Raw genomic sequence first — 16,085 nt, 5'->3', positions numbered from 1 at the left:
CCCTGTATGTTAAAAATGGCACTTACTGAGGGGGTGGGCGTGGAGGAAGGAGAAATTAGAAGAGAGCATTGCAGCACGACTGACATCAAGAAGTAACGGCCCAACACGTGATCGCCACATCAGAGCGCGCGGTAGGTTTAATGCTGCCGGGTGCAGGGCAGCAGAGCAGCTGAACGGGTGCGCACTGATTGAACACTGCGAACCAAACATTATCGGCCAATAAGTTGTCTCTCAGGGTCACGTGCTGACCCTATACTGCGAGGTAAACAGCGAAGGAAATGGCTTGTCGATGAGTTCGCTTTCCAAGACTTGCTGCCTCACGTAATGATCTCTCCTAGTTCATTTCTTCCTCCAGGGGGGCGGCCTCTCTCCGGCCCCAGGAGCCTGTGTGACGTGTGCTTAAAGGGGGAAACGCTTGCAATCTCGGCAGGACTCGGGGAAAAACACTTGACAGTCGCTCTCGGTCTTCGCAGCCGCGCTGTCGTTGCGTGTGCTCCGCATTCTATAGTACGATTTCAAATTTTCACGCACTTTAGTCACTGTCTGGAAAACGATTAATCGAACTGCTTCATCGATTAAACCGATTAATTAAAGGTAGAATCGATGACGATTAATCGTTTTGCGGCGTACTTTTCGTCGATTAATCGATTAAGCGTCATCGATATTACCATCCCTATTCTGCAGCATTCTGCTGTTGGTTCTTGCAACAGCGGCCTAAAAATCAACTTTGGGCGTCTTTATTTTGCAATTTTTTGTTATTTATGAAACTTATTGCATTTAACATGAACGATAAGTTCTAGTGACCTTTTGAAGCAAACATTTATTTAATCTTTCAAATATCTTACAAAGCATGATAATTTTTTTATTTATTAAAGAAGGAAAGCATCAGGTTACTGCTTTTTAGCTAAAACGTTTATCTTTTATTCAGTCCTTCCATGTGCGATGGTAGGCAGTGAAGCTCCGAGCCGCATTGACATCTCCTGCTCCCACTGAAGTGTATGTTTCTTTCTCTCCCCCTCCTTCCGTGTTTCTGTGAAACCTGCAGTAGCAGTGAGCTGGATACGTTCCAGGTGAACCTAACAGCCGACTGCAACATGGGCTGTCGCTGCTCGCCCAACGACATAGAGCCTGTGTGCGGCCGCAACGGCATCACATATTTCTCGCCCTGCCATGCAGGCTGTCGACCAGGAGCTGGCCATGGATCACACGTGAGTGCTCAGAAATGGGACCTAACTCAGTCATGAAAGGACACTTGTACGAAAGTACTAAATTGGGTTAGTTGGATAGTGAATAGAGAGTTTTAGCTTGTACGTAAATGTATTATTTTTTACGGCATATCGGGTTACCGGAGATGGGGTCAGCAGTAGCAATGCTGGTAGCGACATCTCGTAGTGCTTTGTCTAATCACAACGTGTTCGACACGTCTTTGTGTTACCTTGACGTTTTTGTCAAAGAAGAGAGATGCATGTTGGCGATATGTCGCTGCTTACACTTTACACCAGAAGCTAAGAAAACTGTGATTGGATGCTGCAATAATAGCTCTGTGTTCTCAGTGGTTTAACTTTGTGCCACAAGATGGCACCACCAATGGGGTCGCTTTCGTAAACATCTTCGATAACCAGGTTATTCGCAAAGAGTAATGTGTTTAAGGACAAGGTAAATCTCTCTAATAGCACGCAAAAAAGTGCAGACAACAGGCCATCAAAGATGGAACACGTGCGCCGACTATCAGCTGACGATTTTATTAATTTGGAATGATGCAGGATATATAACATGGAGTTGTCAGGAAGGAACAAGGCGTGTTGTGGTGGCAAAGATTCAGACAATTTCATTCGAGCATCACAAGATTTACAAGAGCAGGTCTCTCTGAGGAGGCTAATAACAATAGTGCACTGAAAACAGAGACGAAGAAAGGCATAGACACAATACAAGCACTCTGTCTACGCCTTCCTTCGTCTTCATTTTCAGTGTGCTGTTGTTATTAGTGATGAACCAATACCAACTTGCCCAATTTTCCGTCCTCTTCTTTGAGAAGGCATGAGGCAGGAATGGCCCCATCACCTTCTGTCACTTACACTTTGGGTTCAAGACCCAAAGACTATGTGACGTGTTCGAATTGATCTCTTCCCACATCTGCAGAAAATAGTCATCTCCTACTTTGGTTGTGCCCTGTAGCTAACACTTCATGTATAAAGATTCAGCTGCCAGGTTGCACACTGGCCAACATGACTACTGAACATGATGGCATATAAATGATAAGTGTTTAAAACTCCACCCAGCTGTGCCTGCATAAAGTAGCCCTGCACCCTTTTATATTTTAATTTCTCTCATCTACTTTGCTCTGTGGCAACCCACATGATATCAAGAAACATTAGAATGTAACATGAAATCAGTTCAGACTGCATAGCATAACATGCTTTGAGAATTCTGTGGGTATTCTGCATTTTGTTGACAGGTACGACGACTAAAAGGGTGACCAGGCGTTCCTTTTTGAATATGTTGCCAAAAATGTAATGCCAATGGCAACAGTCTGATGTCACAGATTTCACAGTATATCCGTGACTTGGGGCCATGTTAGGGCAGAAAATCCTAATGTTGCCACCGTGAGCTTTACTGACTTTGAATACAGTGTAATCTTTCTTAGCTTGTAAACAGTCGGGCAGATTCAAGCAGCCATGGTAAATGTTCATGACTTCAAGGGCAGTTGGTGCTGCATTTTATTTAAAGTGTTGTTGCTGCCTATCTTTTGTTTTTGTTCCTTTCGGGCTTGCTATCCCAGATCACAATAAAACGGGCCTGTTTGCTATTCCGGAAGTGTAATAGACTAATACTAGCCAACATGACAACTGAACGTTTTCTTTTTTTTACTGTCCCTTTTCTTGGATGGTCACAAAAGTGCCTCATAAACAGCGTCCCCATTTGTGTTTCATTAAGACGCAGTATGCATGTTTTAACACACCTTTTCCTGTTTTTGTCCTCTTCCATGGTCATGTTATAACATTTAGGCTCGTCTGTTTCCTTGTGCAGCTCAACTACACGTCATGTGCCTGCATCGTGCCTAATGTGACCATGAACCCTGAAGTGACAGCCGTGCCACTGGCGACCAGCGGGCCGTGTCCACAGCCGTGTTTGGCATTCATCCCGTTCATGGTGCTTCTGTTTGCCATGACTCTGGTGGTCTCCATCACGCAGATGCCACTGCTCATGATAATACTACGGTGAGCTTGGCTGACTGCCGAAAATATTTCCCTTATTGTTGGTGATAGTGGCTGCATTCCAATGAGGGCGGAATGCAAACTTTGGGGGCACATTATAAACAGCCCCATGTGGTTGAAGTTTCATCCAGGGCCAGCAATTAGGTGTCTCTTGAAGCCTACGAGTTGGTTTGAGACATTACGATGTCCTATAACTTGCGATTTAATTTTTGAAAGGGGAAGTTGGTGTCTACCTGAAAGTATGAATGAGCTTTTTTTTTTTTTGCATATATGTACAGACTATTGAGTAAGGCTAAATTCCATTCGGCCTGATGTGGCTTCCGTAGCATACACCATACAACTATGATGTAGCTGACATACATGGCTTGCTTGAAAACAAAACTTCGCGGTTAAAGCAAAATTTATGTGGGTGCCGAGATTTGATCCTAGCCGCCACCACTCCTCGAGGTGGATCCATAGGGGTTACTTATAGCTTAACTTTGACCATTCGTGTGGTATGCCAGTATGTGGCTACTTTTGCTCCCCGCCCTTATTGGTGTGCCACCACTGAACACTTAAAGTGGTAAATTCACACTAGAAAGGCTCGTGTAGTCAGAGTGTGACAACCTCCTTAGCTTTTAGTGTCTTCATTCACATGGATGATGAAAGGCTGAGAAAAGTGGGTGTTACTCGACTGACTTGGCAGTGTCTATTCTTGACACCAAGGGATCACTAAGGCACTATCAACAGTGGAGGAGTGGCCACAGAGTGCTTGAATCACCAGACTGAAGCCTCCTTTGTACAGCTTGGAATTTTACGCCACCATGTCGTATCAGAAAAATGGGACGTTTTCATTGTGGGATACCTGCTTTGCCATGCTGCCTAGGTTTCTTTTTCCCATGAATGCAAGTGATGAAGTTCAGTCTTGTTCCTAAGACATGCTTAATAGTTCAACACAAAAATGGAAATGGAGGGACAGAGTTACCACATCTGAGCACTGTAGACACATAAATAGAACCTGTAATTGTGTGGTGAGCAGCAAATTGGCGTAGCAAACGACAGGTAGCATGTAAACATGAAGCTGTGGCTAGTATATACAGGCAGCACACAGCACTCTAATATCTACCATTGTATCCCTTCGTGCCTTCATCCATGCAAGCACCGAAATCATGCTTAAACTGCTTTCTGTTCACCCTTTCAGATCTGTTGGAGAAGAAGAGAGGTCCTTTGCATTGGGAATGCAATTTGTAATATTTAGGCTATTTGGTAAGTGTGCGATCCACAGCATTATGTGTACATTTACAGTAAGAAACGAAACCCCAATTTTTTTATAATGTCCCAGTTTTCATGCATGCACATTGTCTATATTATGCTATGCTAACATATCGCTAGTGTGAAATCGATAGCTGTGTATGAGATAGCATGGGCAGGTGTTCACATAGGTAAAGGATAGCACACATAAGCTGGACACAGCATTTTTAGACAAACAGCTCAAAGTTGTGTGGTGCACGAAAGTCATCTTTGCATTAGGCTACGTATTGTTCACAGTGAAACAGTTAACTGTTACCTAAGGTTTACACTGATAATACATATTTAAGCATTTGTTCTTTTGTCCCAGTTCTCCTGCGTTCTCCAATAGCATAAGTATGAATTTTGAACGAAACCTCTCATTTACTTAACCTAACAATTTACTTATTACCTAACAATACAAGAGTACAGCATGCTTAAATGAGTTTTAGCTGCAATGGAAGCAAGCCAGTACCATAGTCCCTTAATAGCTTTTTCTGGTCACGAAACTCCCGCCTCAGTTTAATATAGAGCCAGCGCCTGCCGCTAGGGGCGCCGTAGTAAAAGAAAGGCCACCTAGCCGAGCGGCCGCCGCAGGCGGCGGCGGTATTTTTTCTGCTCTGGTCGCGTTGCGGCCGAAAGCCCAGCTTCTTTTAGATTTTATTTACATTATATTTTGTCGTAGCCAGTTATAGTATCCAAACTTGAACATCTGAGAGTGTTTTCCAATTGAAATCAAGGCACGTACAAAAAGTAAACAATCTCAAAGTCGGCTGGCGGCTCCGTGTGTCAGCAGACGACGCGCATAGAATTGTTCTTACTGATAAATCTGTCGTTAGTTGGCCCAACCGGCTTCGATTAAAAAGTTTTAAGCGGCCTTTATGCGCCGTACAAAGAATAAGACATTAGCGGCGTGGCGTTGCCAGTAAACGACAACCTGAGCTCAAGGTCGTGTGATGTTAGTGAATTCCGATTGCACTCGAACCGTTCAGGCGACGGTGACAGATTCTAATCGCACGTAAGATAAAATGTTCTATGACGTCAGAATTAGTTTGGAACAGGTACATCGGCAGATCGTAGCCGTGAATGAAATGCTTGCTTGAAGGGTAGTGTTGTCATTTTTCATGTATCGCAAGCTTTGCTAGTTTTCGTGCGTATATTATTCCAAATGTGCGACAAAGTTTTCAAACACGATTTTCGTTGTCAATGTACCCTATGAAAACCCAAACGGATTATTATACCCGACTGACTCAGCCCTGCACTTATTATTCTCTAACTCGCACAAGCAGAGTGACGAGGATTGACGGACCGTTGCACTCAGTACCATACCTCCTTGGCGAACAGCGACGCATGATAGTATTTGAATCGCGAACTTTCTTTGAAGCAAATGTAGCCGTTTTAACTCGCGAAAATTCTCATGAGAAATAACATTTAATTTTCGCTTTCACTCAGCACTGCTGTAGTGTAGAGTGAAAAACGATCTGAAAGTTGTATTGACACAGAAAACTGACAGCTTGTTTTTTCCTGTTGCACTAAGTTCCTAATGTCCCATTTATCATGGCTGGAAGCCTACTTTGCTTCAGGAAACAAAATTACTTCTGTGGCATGGCCCTTTTGTGAGCCGCGCAGCGCTGAGGTAGCAACCTTAAGCAAATGTTACAATTGTCAATAGCTGTTGCTATCAGCATGCGAAATCCATAGGCATGAACTCAAACTAAGTGGTTATGCGAATAATTTGCCGTCTATAAATATCAACACACACACAGTGCAATCATGGTTGGAGGTCATAAATATTTTATTGTTTAAACCAGAACAAAGTTTTTATGTGTGCTTATATTCTCATGGAGATACTAATAGGCACCGATTTTATTTGCAATATATAAATGAAACAAATATTGTAGACAGAACAGGCTGAGAATCACACACACACGCACGAACGCACACACACAGGCCGTCGAAAACACGAGGAATGACAGTTGGCCTGAGGCGCGGTTTGTCCCTCGGCAACGATACGGCGTCAATGTTTATCGTGAAATCATCCGTACGGAGATGGATGATGGATCAAAGTGATTCGCGCACACAATCTCATGCTTGGACTCGAAGCTGAAATCGTCCGTTTCTTGCCGTGGTATGGCTCGCTTCCAATTCTCGAAGTGCTCACCAACACTCGGCATTCAACGTAGCGATACCGTTTCAGGAGTGCCTTTGAAGCCGCAACGGCCCCCCGGCACACAACACCTGAACGGCATCGTCAGGCGAACGTGCCACAGAATGACAGAATTCGGATCTTGCCTAAAAATCAATCACAAATATAGAGTACGCGTCCAAACTTTCAGCCCACGCCAGCCGCGTCTGCAGTCTCTCCGGGTTTACCACGGAGAAAGGTGGCCTTTCAGCTACGGTGGCGCCGCAGCGCAGGCGCCTTCATGCGACATATCAAGCTCTCCCATAGAGTGACGGCGGAGTTTCGTGACCAGAAAAGTATTGAGGGACTATGCCAGTACCATGGGAAGCTATAACTCTAAACACTTGATGTTATTACAAGCAAAACAAAAAATTTAAATCGTTTAAATAAACAGAGTTGTAACAAGTTCGAATTGAAAATCGGGTGTGCTATGAAGCTGTGCATGTCTCGAAACATAGAGTGTTTCCAGCTTATGTAAAGCAGTTACAGTAATCAGAGATATGACTAAGCCTAACATAGCCATAACATCTGGTCTTTTTTAGTATTTAATCCTTTCTAAATTTTATGTTGTGACGCAGTGCAATCTCGAGAATGTTTGTGATTGTAGCCGTTGACATTCTTTGTGTCTGCTTGCAGGTTACATCCCAGCACCAATAATGTTTGGTAATGTGATAGATTCGTCCTGTATCCTTCGAAAGGCTCACTGCGGCAAGCCGGGGGGCTTCTGCTTAGTCTACGACATTGAGCAGTTTCGACTGAGGTGAGTTTAATTCAAATATTGCCGGTGCATCGGTCGCTGTAATTTTGGGTTAACGGCTAGAAATATATCCAGCCGCACAAGTCTGCTACCAAACTTGGCCGTCGCTGCCGCATCAATCTTTCCCCACTGCACAAAGCTTAAACTATTATGCATGACAGTCTTTCAATTTCTCGGGGCATCACACCTCACTCTGTAAAATGAATTTACCTTTTTTTTTAATGCCAAACATTCTTTGCTTACATTAGACACTGTGAGTCTATGTATGCATCTAGTCTCTTACACTGACCCAGTGACCCAAGTTGTCATCTTGTGCCTCTAGGTACGTGCTCGTGATTGTGATACCTCTTGGTCCATTTCTTTTATTCCAAGTTTGTGGCTGCTTGTGTGTTACGTCTAAAGCTAAATCATCATTAATGAAGTGTGTATGTATTCCATAAATGGCATGTGCTCGGGCGAAGTTGTCTTTTTAGCGCAGCTCTTAAGCGCCCGTTCCTGCGGCCAGCGTCGGCGTTGTCCCTCGTAACCGAGCGAACGATCGCAGCGAAGGATTAAAGTAAATGCGGGAGGAGGAGGGTGCAGCAGAACCATGAGGCAGAAAGCGGAGGAGGAGGGCATGGCAAAAGCGTGAGAAGAAAAGCGTAGTGCCGCGCAAGCCAGGCTCTGCCAGCGACCTCTAGCATATCTGCTCTGTGGCCACGATGGCAACGAGATGGCGCCAGAGTAGCGCGCGTCATCTGGGAGGTCTGTCGGCGGCAGCTGCTGTGCATCGCGCCCACGCATCACCCACGCGCTGGCTCTCGCGATCTCCCAGTTAGCGAGGCAATCGCGCCACACTTCGCTCCGTTTGCAATATGCCGCACGAGACAGATTGTCCGCATCAACCAATATACCTCGAAATGAAAACACGTATAGAGCTGTGCTCATATTTCACATTATGGAGTATTGTAATCGCCGGTAATTTCTTTTAATGCGGGCTACACAACGATAATTGCATGATTGAATTTTAAACACCGCAGTATACAGTCAATGACTAAAGCCTGCAAAGTCAGTACTTTTTTTTTTCTTTTTTGCTTATGCTCATGGGTTGTAAAAATCTTTGCGTTGCAAAAAAGCAACAGATAATCAGAAGAGGGGGCAAAGGGCAGATGTAAAAAAGTTTGACCGACCCAGAATAATGTCGGAGATAATTTTTCCTTTCACTCATTTCGCTGTGTGTGCAGGTACATTGCCGTCTGCTCTGGCCTCAAAGTGGCCGCTGGGCTACTGTTCTTCCTCGACTGGCTCCTGATCACGTGGCGGCACAAGCGCGAACTCAAGGAGGCTCCACCCATGACGGTTGGAGAAATCGTCTCCTCCATCATCTCGCTGGACCGTCTTTCCGCACTTGGCTGGGGCGAGGGCGAGCAGAAGGAAGACGTCCTCCCACTGGGGAACTGTGCAGAGGAAATCGTAGACGGCGGCAACGAGAATGCGGTCCACTCGGGCACCGAGCACGAAGAGAAAGAGCGGCATTGTCAGCCGCTGCTCAGGAGCAGCACAGCTCAGCCCGGCCCATCAGAACTGGTCTGCTAGCTTGACTAGTATGGTGTGTAACTGTGTACGAGTCATGCAGCGAGTGCTGAGTTATCCTCAGCCTCATATGAACATGCATGACAGGCCGACAAATAAGGTTAGAGCCTCGACCTATGCCCTGCCGCCGCCACGGGTGCTTCGACTGAAACCATAACGGAAGCTGAGCTGGACTTGCATGCTTATCAACTGCCTTTCGGTGATGGAAAAAAAAATGGCTGCAGCTCTCTTCAGCTAGGCCGTATTACAATTTTCCAGAAACCCCCCCGCCCCCTCTCTCCTTTGGCGCACGGAGAGCATACGATAAGGTTGTTGGCTCAGCACTCGGCCTGTCGTGTATCGGCAACTCGCCCCAGGTTCCGGATGAAACCGACCATCTCTTGGTTCTGCTAGCTACAAACTACAGACTTGGCATGTGGTGTGAATTTTGTGCAAGCACGTGTAGGAGCCATCAGACCGTCGACGACACCGCTGGTAACAGAACATGCGCCTACTAACATTGCGGGCCTTGTTTCTTGCCCTCCTGAAAATGAAAACGACGATAACCACTGCATCCAGAGTGGCTCATTGCAGCCTCAGGATGTAGGAACCACTGTTCACAACATGTGCAGGTAATATGCAGACCTTAGAGTGCCTACAGTGCTACCTTCGAGATTTGATGGCGTTTCCGAAATGACAAGTTTCAAGTCAGCGTCGCATCGAAAGCTGCTAAACAACCATGCATTCACAGCAGCAGATCATACCTGCTATCACCTCTTCATTTTCTTTTCTTTTTTCTGCGTTGAAGTGATCGTTTGCCAACGTTAGCCTATTGAGATTGTTTTCCTTGCGCATGGTGACAGTGCTGTTTTTGGTGCATAACTTGTCATCTGCATCACATTGTACATATATTATCAGGTGGGGAGAATACCTGCATGTTGGTAGTAACGCACTTCCATTGGTAATGACAGGCTTTTTTTTTTTCTCCTATCCTTGTTCAGACATCTTGCATTTACAAAATGACTCTTTCCACACCATTGCATTTTCTTGTAAAGTTTTTGTTTCTCACTTGTAAACTGCTATGGCCGTCTTTTCTTTGTGCACTAAAGGGACATTAACATAATGACCCAATTTAAGCTGGCAGATTATCGCTTCAAAATTCTAATGTGCTATTCCTTGGTAGAAGAAAAATACTATTGTGAAAACAGAGGACAATCTCGTTTTCTTGAATTCAGTACCCAAATAATGGCACTGATGGCTTCATGAAACCACTGATATCGCAGCATTTTTTTATATTTGTGCCTTTAAGCAGGAAGAGTTCGCAGAATTTGCCATGTTGGTTCTTGGTATTTTCTAATGCAATTGACTCATTTCTGCCAACAAGCAGTTACCTAGGCCTAACCAGATACTACCACAATCTATGACGTTACATGTAGCCCATTCGATAATTTCAAAGTTGTACCTTCGCATTATTAATTTTTTTCCACAGCAAGCCTTTGCTCATAGCAGGACCGACACATTCACAATACAAGCAGTGTAATCCTCCAATCTAGCTGAAATCAATATTCTCTTTAATGTCCGTTTAAGGTCTCCATTTTTGTCGTTATTATTGGCACGTTTATTCTGGCCAAGTTATTTCGAGTCGCCTTCCCAAACACTAGACGACAGTAACAATACCGAATTGATGTTATAAAAATTGTTTATTTCAAAATGAAATTTGCTTTGCGACTTCCTTTGCTGAAAAAACAAGTTGCATACATTCTTGGCTTTTCAGAAAGTGAGACGCTAGTTTTTTTCACTGCACACTCGACACATCACTACCACCAGCATTAGGGGTAATTTGTAACATTCTATTTCATTTTTCTATACACCCTTTTCTAATTTGTAAGTGCAGCTTGTCTGCACTAAACATGTGCTAAACTAATGGCAGCACCAGTCATCGTTCAAACGAAGACTAAGTTCTACCTGCACATGCTGGGGCTTGCCTCTCGCTCATGGTTTCGTCATGAGAGCCACGTCTACGTTTTCCATGTCATAATATAAGCAAGCTGTACACACGCTGTATGCAAAACTGACTTAAGCAGTCATTAGTAGGGCAAACTGCCTTGCAGGAAAGCTAGCTTTACAATTATGAAAAGGGTCTAAGTGATAACAGCAACACAGCAGCAGCAACCATGCTATATTCATGTCAATTACAAAAGGCAAAAAGAATGGAAAGTGAAATGGATCGTTAACAAAATACAGCCCAAGTTCAAAGTTCTCCATGCAAAGACGCAACAGCCGCACCAGCTAGCCTGATATTGTTGCCTTATATACTGTCACAATTTCGATGAAGTGGCACTTTACCTGTGTTAGACTTGTTAAGTTGCACCACTTGATTTTTTTTCTTTTTTTTTTCTTATAACGCAAGAGGGTTAATGAATTGCTGCTCTTGCTATGTTTCTGAATCGTTCTGTGCTTCCTGGCACGTTTTTCATTACAGCTGAGAACCAGCGCAGGTTTTATGTGGCTTCCATTTTATGAATTAGTATTCTTCCCTGGTTGAAATATCTATGGCTTTTACAGCTAATCTTCCTAAGGTCATGTCTTGTTCTAAACGGTTCAGTGGACCAGATGAACTGCCCATGTGTGCGTGTGTGCAGCATATCCCGTCATTTACCCTTATCTTTCTTTCACGTTTTGATAAGAGTTGTAAAGCTACTATTTAGTGTTCTTTTGTCAAAGGGTCACATATTGACTTGAACTTTATAGAAGTCTGTTATATATTTATTTTTTCTTGCACCTGTGGCAATAGCATTTCTTCTTGGCATAATCTGTGGGATGCTGTAAGGTGAACATTTTACTCTTTATAAATGACAGCATAATCATTGCATTGACAAATACTTCACTCAGAATATTGTTTGTCACCTCCACAGCGTGCAACCTCTGGAATGCCTGTGCTTGCATTCATTGTATCTGATCTGATATCTGTAGCAGAAAAATACTTGCATTCACTGCATGTTTTATTTATCGTGTTTCAAGCACCTGTAATTAGAACTGATTGCAACAACAAAGGCTACCAGGTGTTTGTTTCTTAATTTAAGAATGTTGACGTTGTAACATCAATGACGTCAATTTAAACTTTTTGTTCTGAGAGGAACATACTCCCATATAACTGCTGTTTTCTCCTCTTACATTATTAGCAGTAATGAAAGCTATGCCCAGAACTGCATCTACATAAAGCTTATAACTGAAAAATATATATTCCATGGAGGCTTAGAAAAAAGAAGACAGCCTTTAGAACCTTTAGGTTAACTCAGCTCACCCCATTTTTTCCGCATCGTGTGTACGACATGTCATAGATAAGGCAATTTCTTTTCTTGACCGTTATCAATTTGCACGTGTCCTGTTTCGTACACTGTATACAAAACAAACTTCACTTGTACTGAGCAGGTAACATTTGCACTCAGTGTTATCACAAATTGCATTGATGAGTTTATTCACAATTCCACTTCTATTTTTGAACACAGTTCTATTAATGACTCCTTATACATAGCGCACATTTAACGACCATTGGAACCTGTGACCATTGAAATCCGCGAAATTCCATTGGATGTGTTCCGTTGGATCATGTAGCTGACCCCACAGCGCTCGATGGTTTGAAAGGTTATTTGTTACAGTGGTCGTTGAAGGTGTTATGTGATATGGGTGTATGGCTTGATGTTGTCAATAGTCAATGCCAGTATCATGCATCGTAATGCAAACTCATGATGAGGAGTTGCTTCACTGGTAAGAGTTTTCTTCTTTTTTTTTTACAAGAAAACTTAAACCATATGATCACTCTATGGCCTGAAACACTAACGACTTGATGGAATCTCAGTGGTCAGAGTGAACAATCCTGAAGTCGTGTTCAAGTGCATATGTGATACAGTGTAAAATATTGTCACAGGTGGCTCTTGCCTTTCGTAATGTATATAGATGTATGTTATAGATGAGATATTTTGACAGAGCTAAGATTTAGGACTTTCTTCTAGAGTGTGACAAGTTTGTGCACTAAGCCCTTGATGAGAGGGTAAATGAACCACGCGTTCTTGCAAACAATGGCAATATCCATGTGCTGAGCACATGAACCTAGCTTGTGGGCCCTACTGGGTGCACTTAAAGCATCCTTCACCTCTTTAGTCTTGAATGGTGCTTGGCCCAGCAATAGATTTGAGCACTGCACACATATGGCTTTCAATTCAAATCAAGCAGCTGTCATTGCACAGGAAAGGGGGCCTGTATTGGCCAATGTTGGTCCTACATTGGACAATGCTAACTCCTCTTCAAGCCATGCTGGCCCAGTGATGGGATGACATCAGCTGCTATTGGCCCCCTTCTATGCTGCTAGGAACATCAACAAAAAAAAATGAAATCACACTCTTCAGGGTGCACTGCGTTTAGTATTTTCTGTGCAAGGCATTGTTTGTAAAGGGAAGGAAAAGAAACGTAAAAAAAAAAAGTCCACAATCAGTGTACGCATACATTGAAAACATTCTAGAGGTAAGTTACGTATAATAAAAGTTAAAGTTATGCAAGTCAGAGATAAGGAGGGAGCTTTCATGTTAGTAGTCATAGGAATCATTTCTGTGTGCACTAACTAAGAATAAAGAGAAGCACAAGCCAGAGACACCCTCTTACAGTTAGCTTTTGGTTTTTGTGAATAGGGTAATGAGAAGAGATGATTACGACATATATTTGAGAAATAGTCTCTGCTGTGCCTCCATCATATCATTAAAGTTAGTTGTTTCTTGTCTTGTGGTCCTTTGTATTGGGTAGAGAACTATACAGAATACCCTTGCATTGGTAAACTTTTTTGCACTCATGATTATCTTTAGGAGAAACAGTGTCAGATCAAGATTTGCAAGTAACCACACATCTGCATTCTGATATAATCCACTTTCTTAGCGTACCCTTTTGATAAGTTGAACTAAATTTACAAAAGGTGTGATCCGCGGTCTGGTCCCACTTCTACTCTATATTGGGCGCGTAATGAAGCTGCGTATAACTACAGCCTTCAATGCAGAAAGTGGAAGTAAAGGAATGTGTTGTTAAGTCCACGCAGTTGCTGAGAAAGTGTTCAATTAACAAGCGCGTCTTTTCTGAAGATACCGTAGACGAAGTTGGCCAATATAACGCCATGCATCAAAACGTTCACGTTGGAAGAGCAACTACTTTGTTTAATCTCATTACTCTTGCCTAAAACTGTGAAGCACTGTCTTCCTGCCTTATGATTCAGGGCTTCTTAAAGCATGCAGTTAACAGACTTCTAACAATAGGTGAAATTACTTTAGTGGTAAATATTTTTCTGGTTTTGCCAGTTGTACGGCAGCAAGATTATCACTGTATCATGCACCGTCCTGTACAGGAAACGTTTGACACCAAGTGGTGTGGTTATACATGATACCTTCAGTAGCTTGCCTTTTTTATGTCTTTTTCCATGTTCAATGAACTTTTGGGGCAGAAGAGCTTGGCAGGATAAAATCAACAATGGACACCAGCGACAACAGAGAGCTTTTAGTGCTATGCACCAACTATTTTTCAACAGTTCTAACAGACTGCAACAAGCATGTTTTGCATGATACCATTTTGATAAACAAAAAAAAAAGAAATTGATGGTTCTGAATGAGGGATATTTAACCAGTGGTGTGTGAACAGTGGGTCAGGTGGTACTAATTCGACTGGTTAACATGCCAACATAGGAGTCTTGTAATTGTGCATGAAACTGCCGTCTGCATTGTGCACTCTTCGTTTTGTACAGTGTAGTTTAAATTTTAAGGGCTTTTCCCAAGGTGCGTTGGGACACCTTATATATTGTGTAAGGCTTCCAACTTTGGTCTTCACGTGTATTGTTACAAAGGCTTGTACACGGGCTATGTAGAGAAGCTAAATTTGTTGTTTAGGTCAAGTTATGCAGGCAAACAAGACATGTCTATCACGCATATTTTTGTGCATGCTTGCTCCCATTTCACATGCGTTGTACACCTTGTTATTTTGTAAAGCGAAGGAGTGCACTGTAGAGATTACTGCACATGGCATACTTTGTTCTGACGTTGAAACTTCAAGTGGTTTTAACCTTTATTTATTTCAGCCTGTTTATACATATGGGTGTGTATCTATCTAGGACAGTGATGTTCTTGCAATGGTATTTAGGGTTCTCCAGTACATGAGCAGCATGTTGTTGTCCTCGTAGTAGGGAAAGAATGCATGGAGATACCACATTCTTTTGGGGGGTAAATTGTTACCAAGCATTGTGTCTTTGTCATTATAAACGAATCTCTGCGAAGCATAACTGTGCAATTTCTTTTTGTATAAGAGATGATTTTCTGTAGTGTTTAACTAATCAGTTCTTTTTGCTTAACTGATACTGATACTTTTGAACATGTTGGCATGTTGTCTGAACTAGTGTACTAGCATGCATGCTGTGCATATGCTGTTTTCTCGAAGAGGACTGCCCCTTTGTTGCCATTGCCGCAGTCCTATTAAATTGTATTGCCAGTATACAAATAGCTGCGCTGCAAAATTACCCTGTGGCTTCGTGAATTGTTGCCGTTTTCATACATTTTTTTTTTTACAAGAAACGTCATGGCACATTAAAAGCTGTATTGTTTGAAAATGATGCATTGTCTTCTTTTAAAGTGAATAGCTTTCTTTGACTCTTTCGTTTTCTCTTTGTCTTTTTTTTTTTCGTTTCCTTTTTTGTGGTGATTGGTGGTTGTTGGACTTCACCATCGATACAAAGGCGCCGACACAAAGCACGCATGCACTCCTGCTACCGATTTGCGAGATCCATTCATCACCGAACAGCCAACCGTTATAGCTCTTTGAGATGCACATGCTGTCACATGAGAGCTGTGGGGTGTGCTGAAGGATTAGAGGTGGCAGCTGCCTTCCCCGCTAGCATTCGCACGATTTAAGATGACTCAAATGTGACAAATCGGCTTATATGTATAGCCACCTATCCATTACAGATGTGCTGGTTAATGGCCCTTTTCACTAAAGGCAAATTAAGGAGTCGAAGTTTCAACAGTATTCCCTTTTCCACCATGAGGGCTTGGTTAGGCAAGTGATCGCTCAGGAGGAAGACAACACT

The 16,085-nt window shown here is 43.0% G+C and overlaps 1 protein-coding gene across 10 annotated transcripts in view; it reads left to right on the top strand.

The window, feature by feature from the left end:
• The window catches only part of LOC119461226 (solute carrier organic anion transporter family member 3A1), a 269,245-nt gene extending 254,641 nt beyond the window's left edge, over positions 1–14,604 (top strand). For 4 of the 10 annotated variants that reach the window (XM_049672088.1, XM_049672087.1, XM_049672086.1 and 1 more), the window contains 4 exons: positions 3,028–3,218; positions 4,396–4,460; positions 7,303–7,426; positions 8,647–14,604. In XM_049672088.1, the coding sequence (XP_049528045.1) occupies positions 3,028–3,218; positions 4,396–4,460; positions 7,303–7,426; positions 8,647–8,998 (732 nt within the window). In that variant the 3' untranslated portion in view covers positions 8,999–14,604. Of the gene's footprint in view, positions 1–1,045; positions 1,209–3,027; positions 3,219–4,395; positions 4,461–7,302; positions 7,427–8,646 lie in introns of all 10 variants that reach the window. The other 6 variants (XR_007468275.1, XR_007468274.1, XM_049672083.1 and 3 more) reach the window with 5 other exon arrangements.
• Positions 14,605–16,085: the final 1,481 nt, after the last annotated feature.

This window comes from Dermacentor silvarum, chromosome 8 (assembly GCF_013339745.2).
Source record: "Dermacentor silvarum isolate Dsil-2018 chromosome 8, BIME_Dsil_1.4, whole genome shotgun sequence".
In the NCBI taxonomy this organism is placed as follows: Eukaryota; Metazoa; Arthropoda; class Arachnida; order Ixodida; family Ixodidae; genus Dermacentor; species Dermacentor silvarum.
Note: the sequence above shows the minus strand (reverse complement) of the source record. Positions and strands in the feature narration are given on the sequence as shown.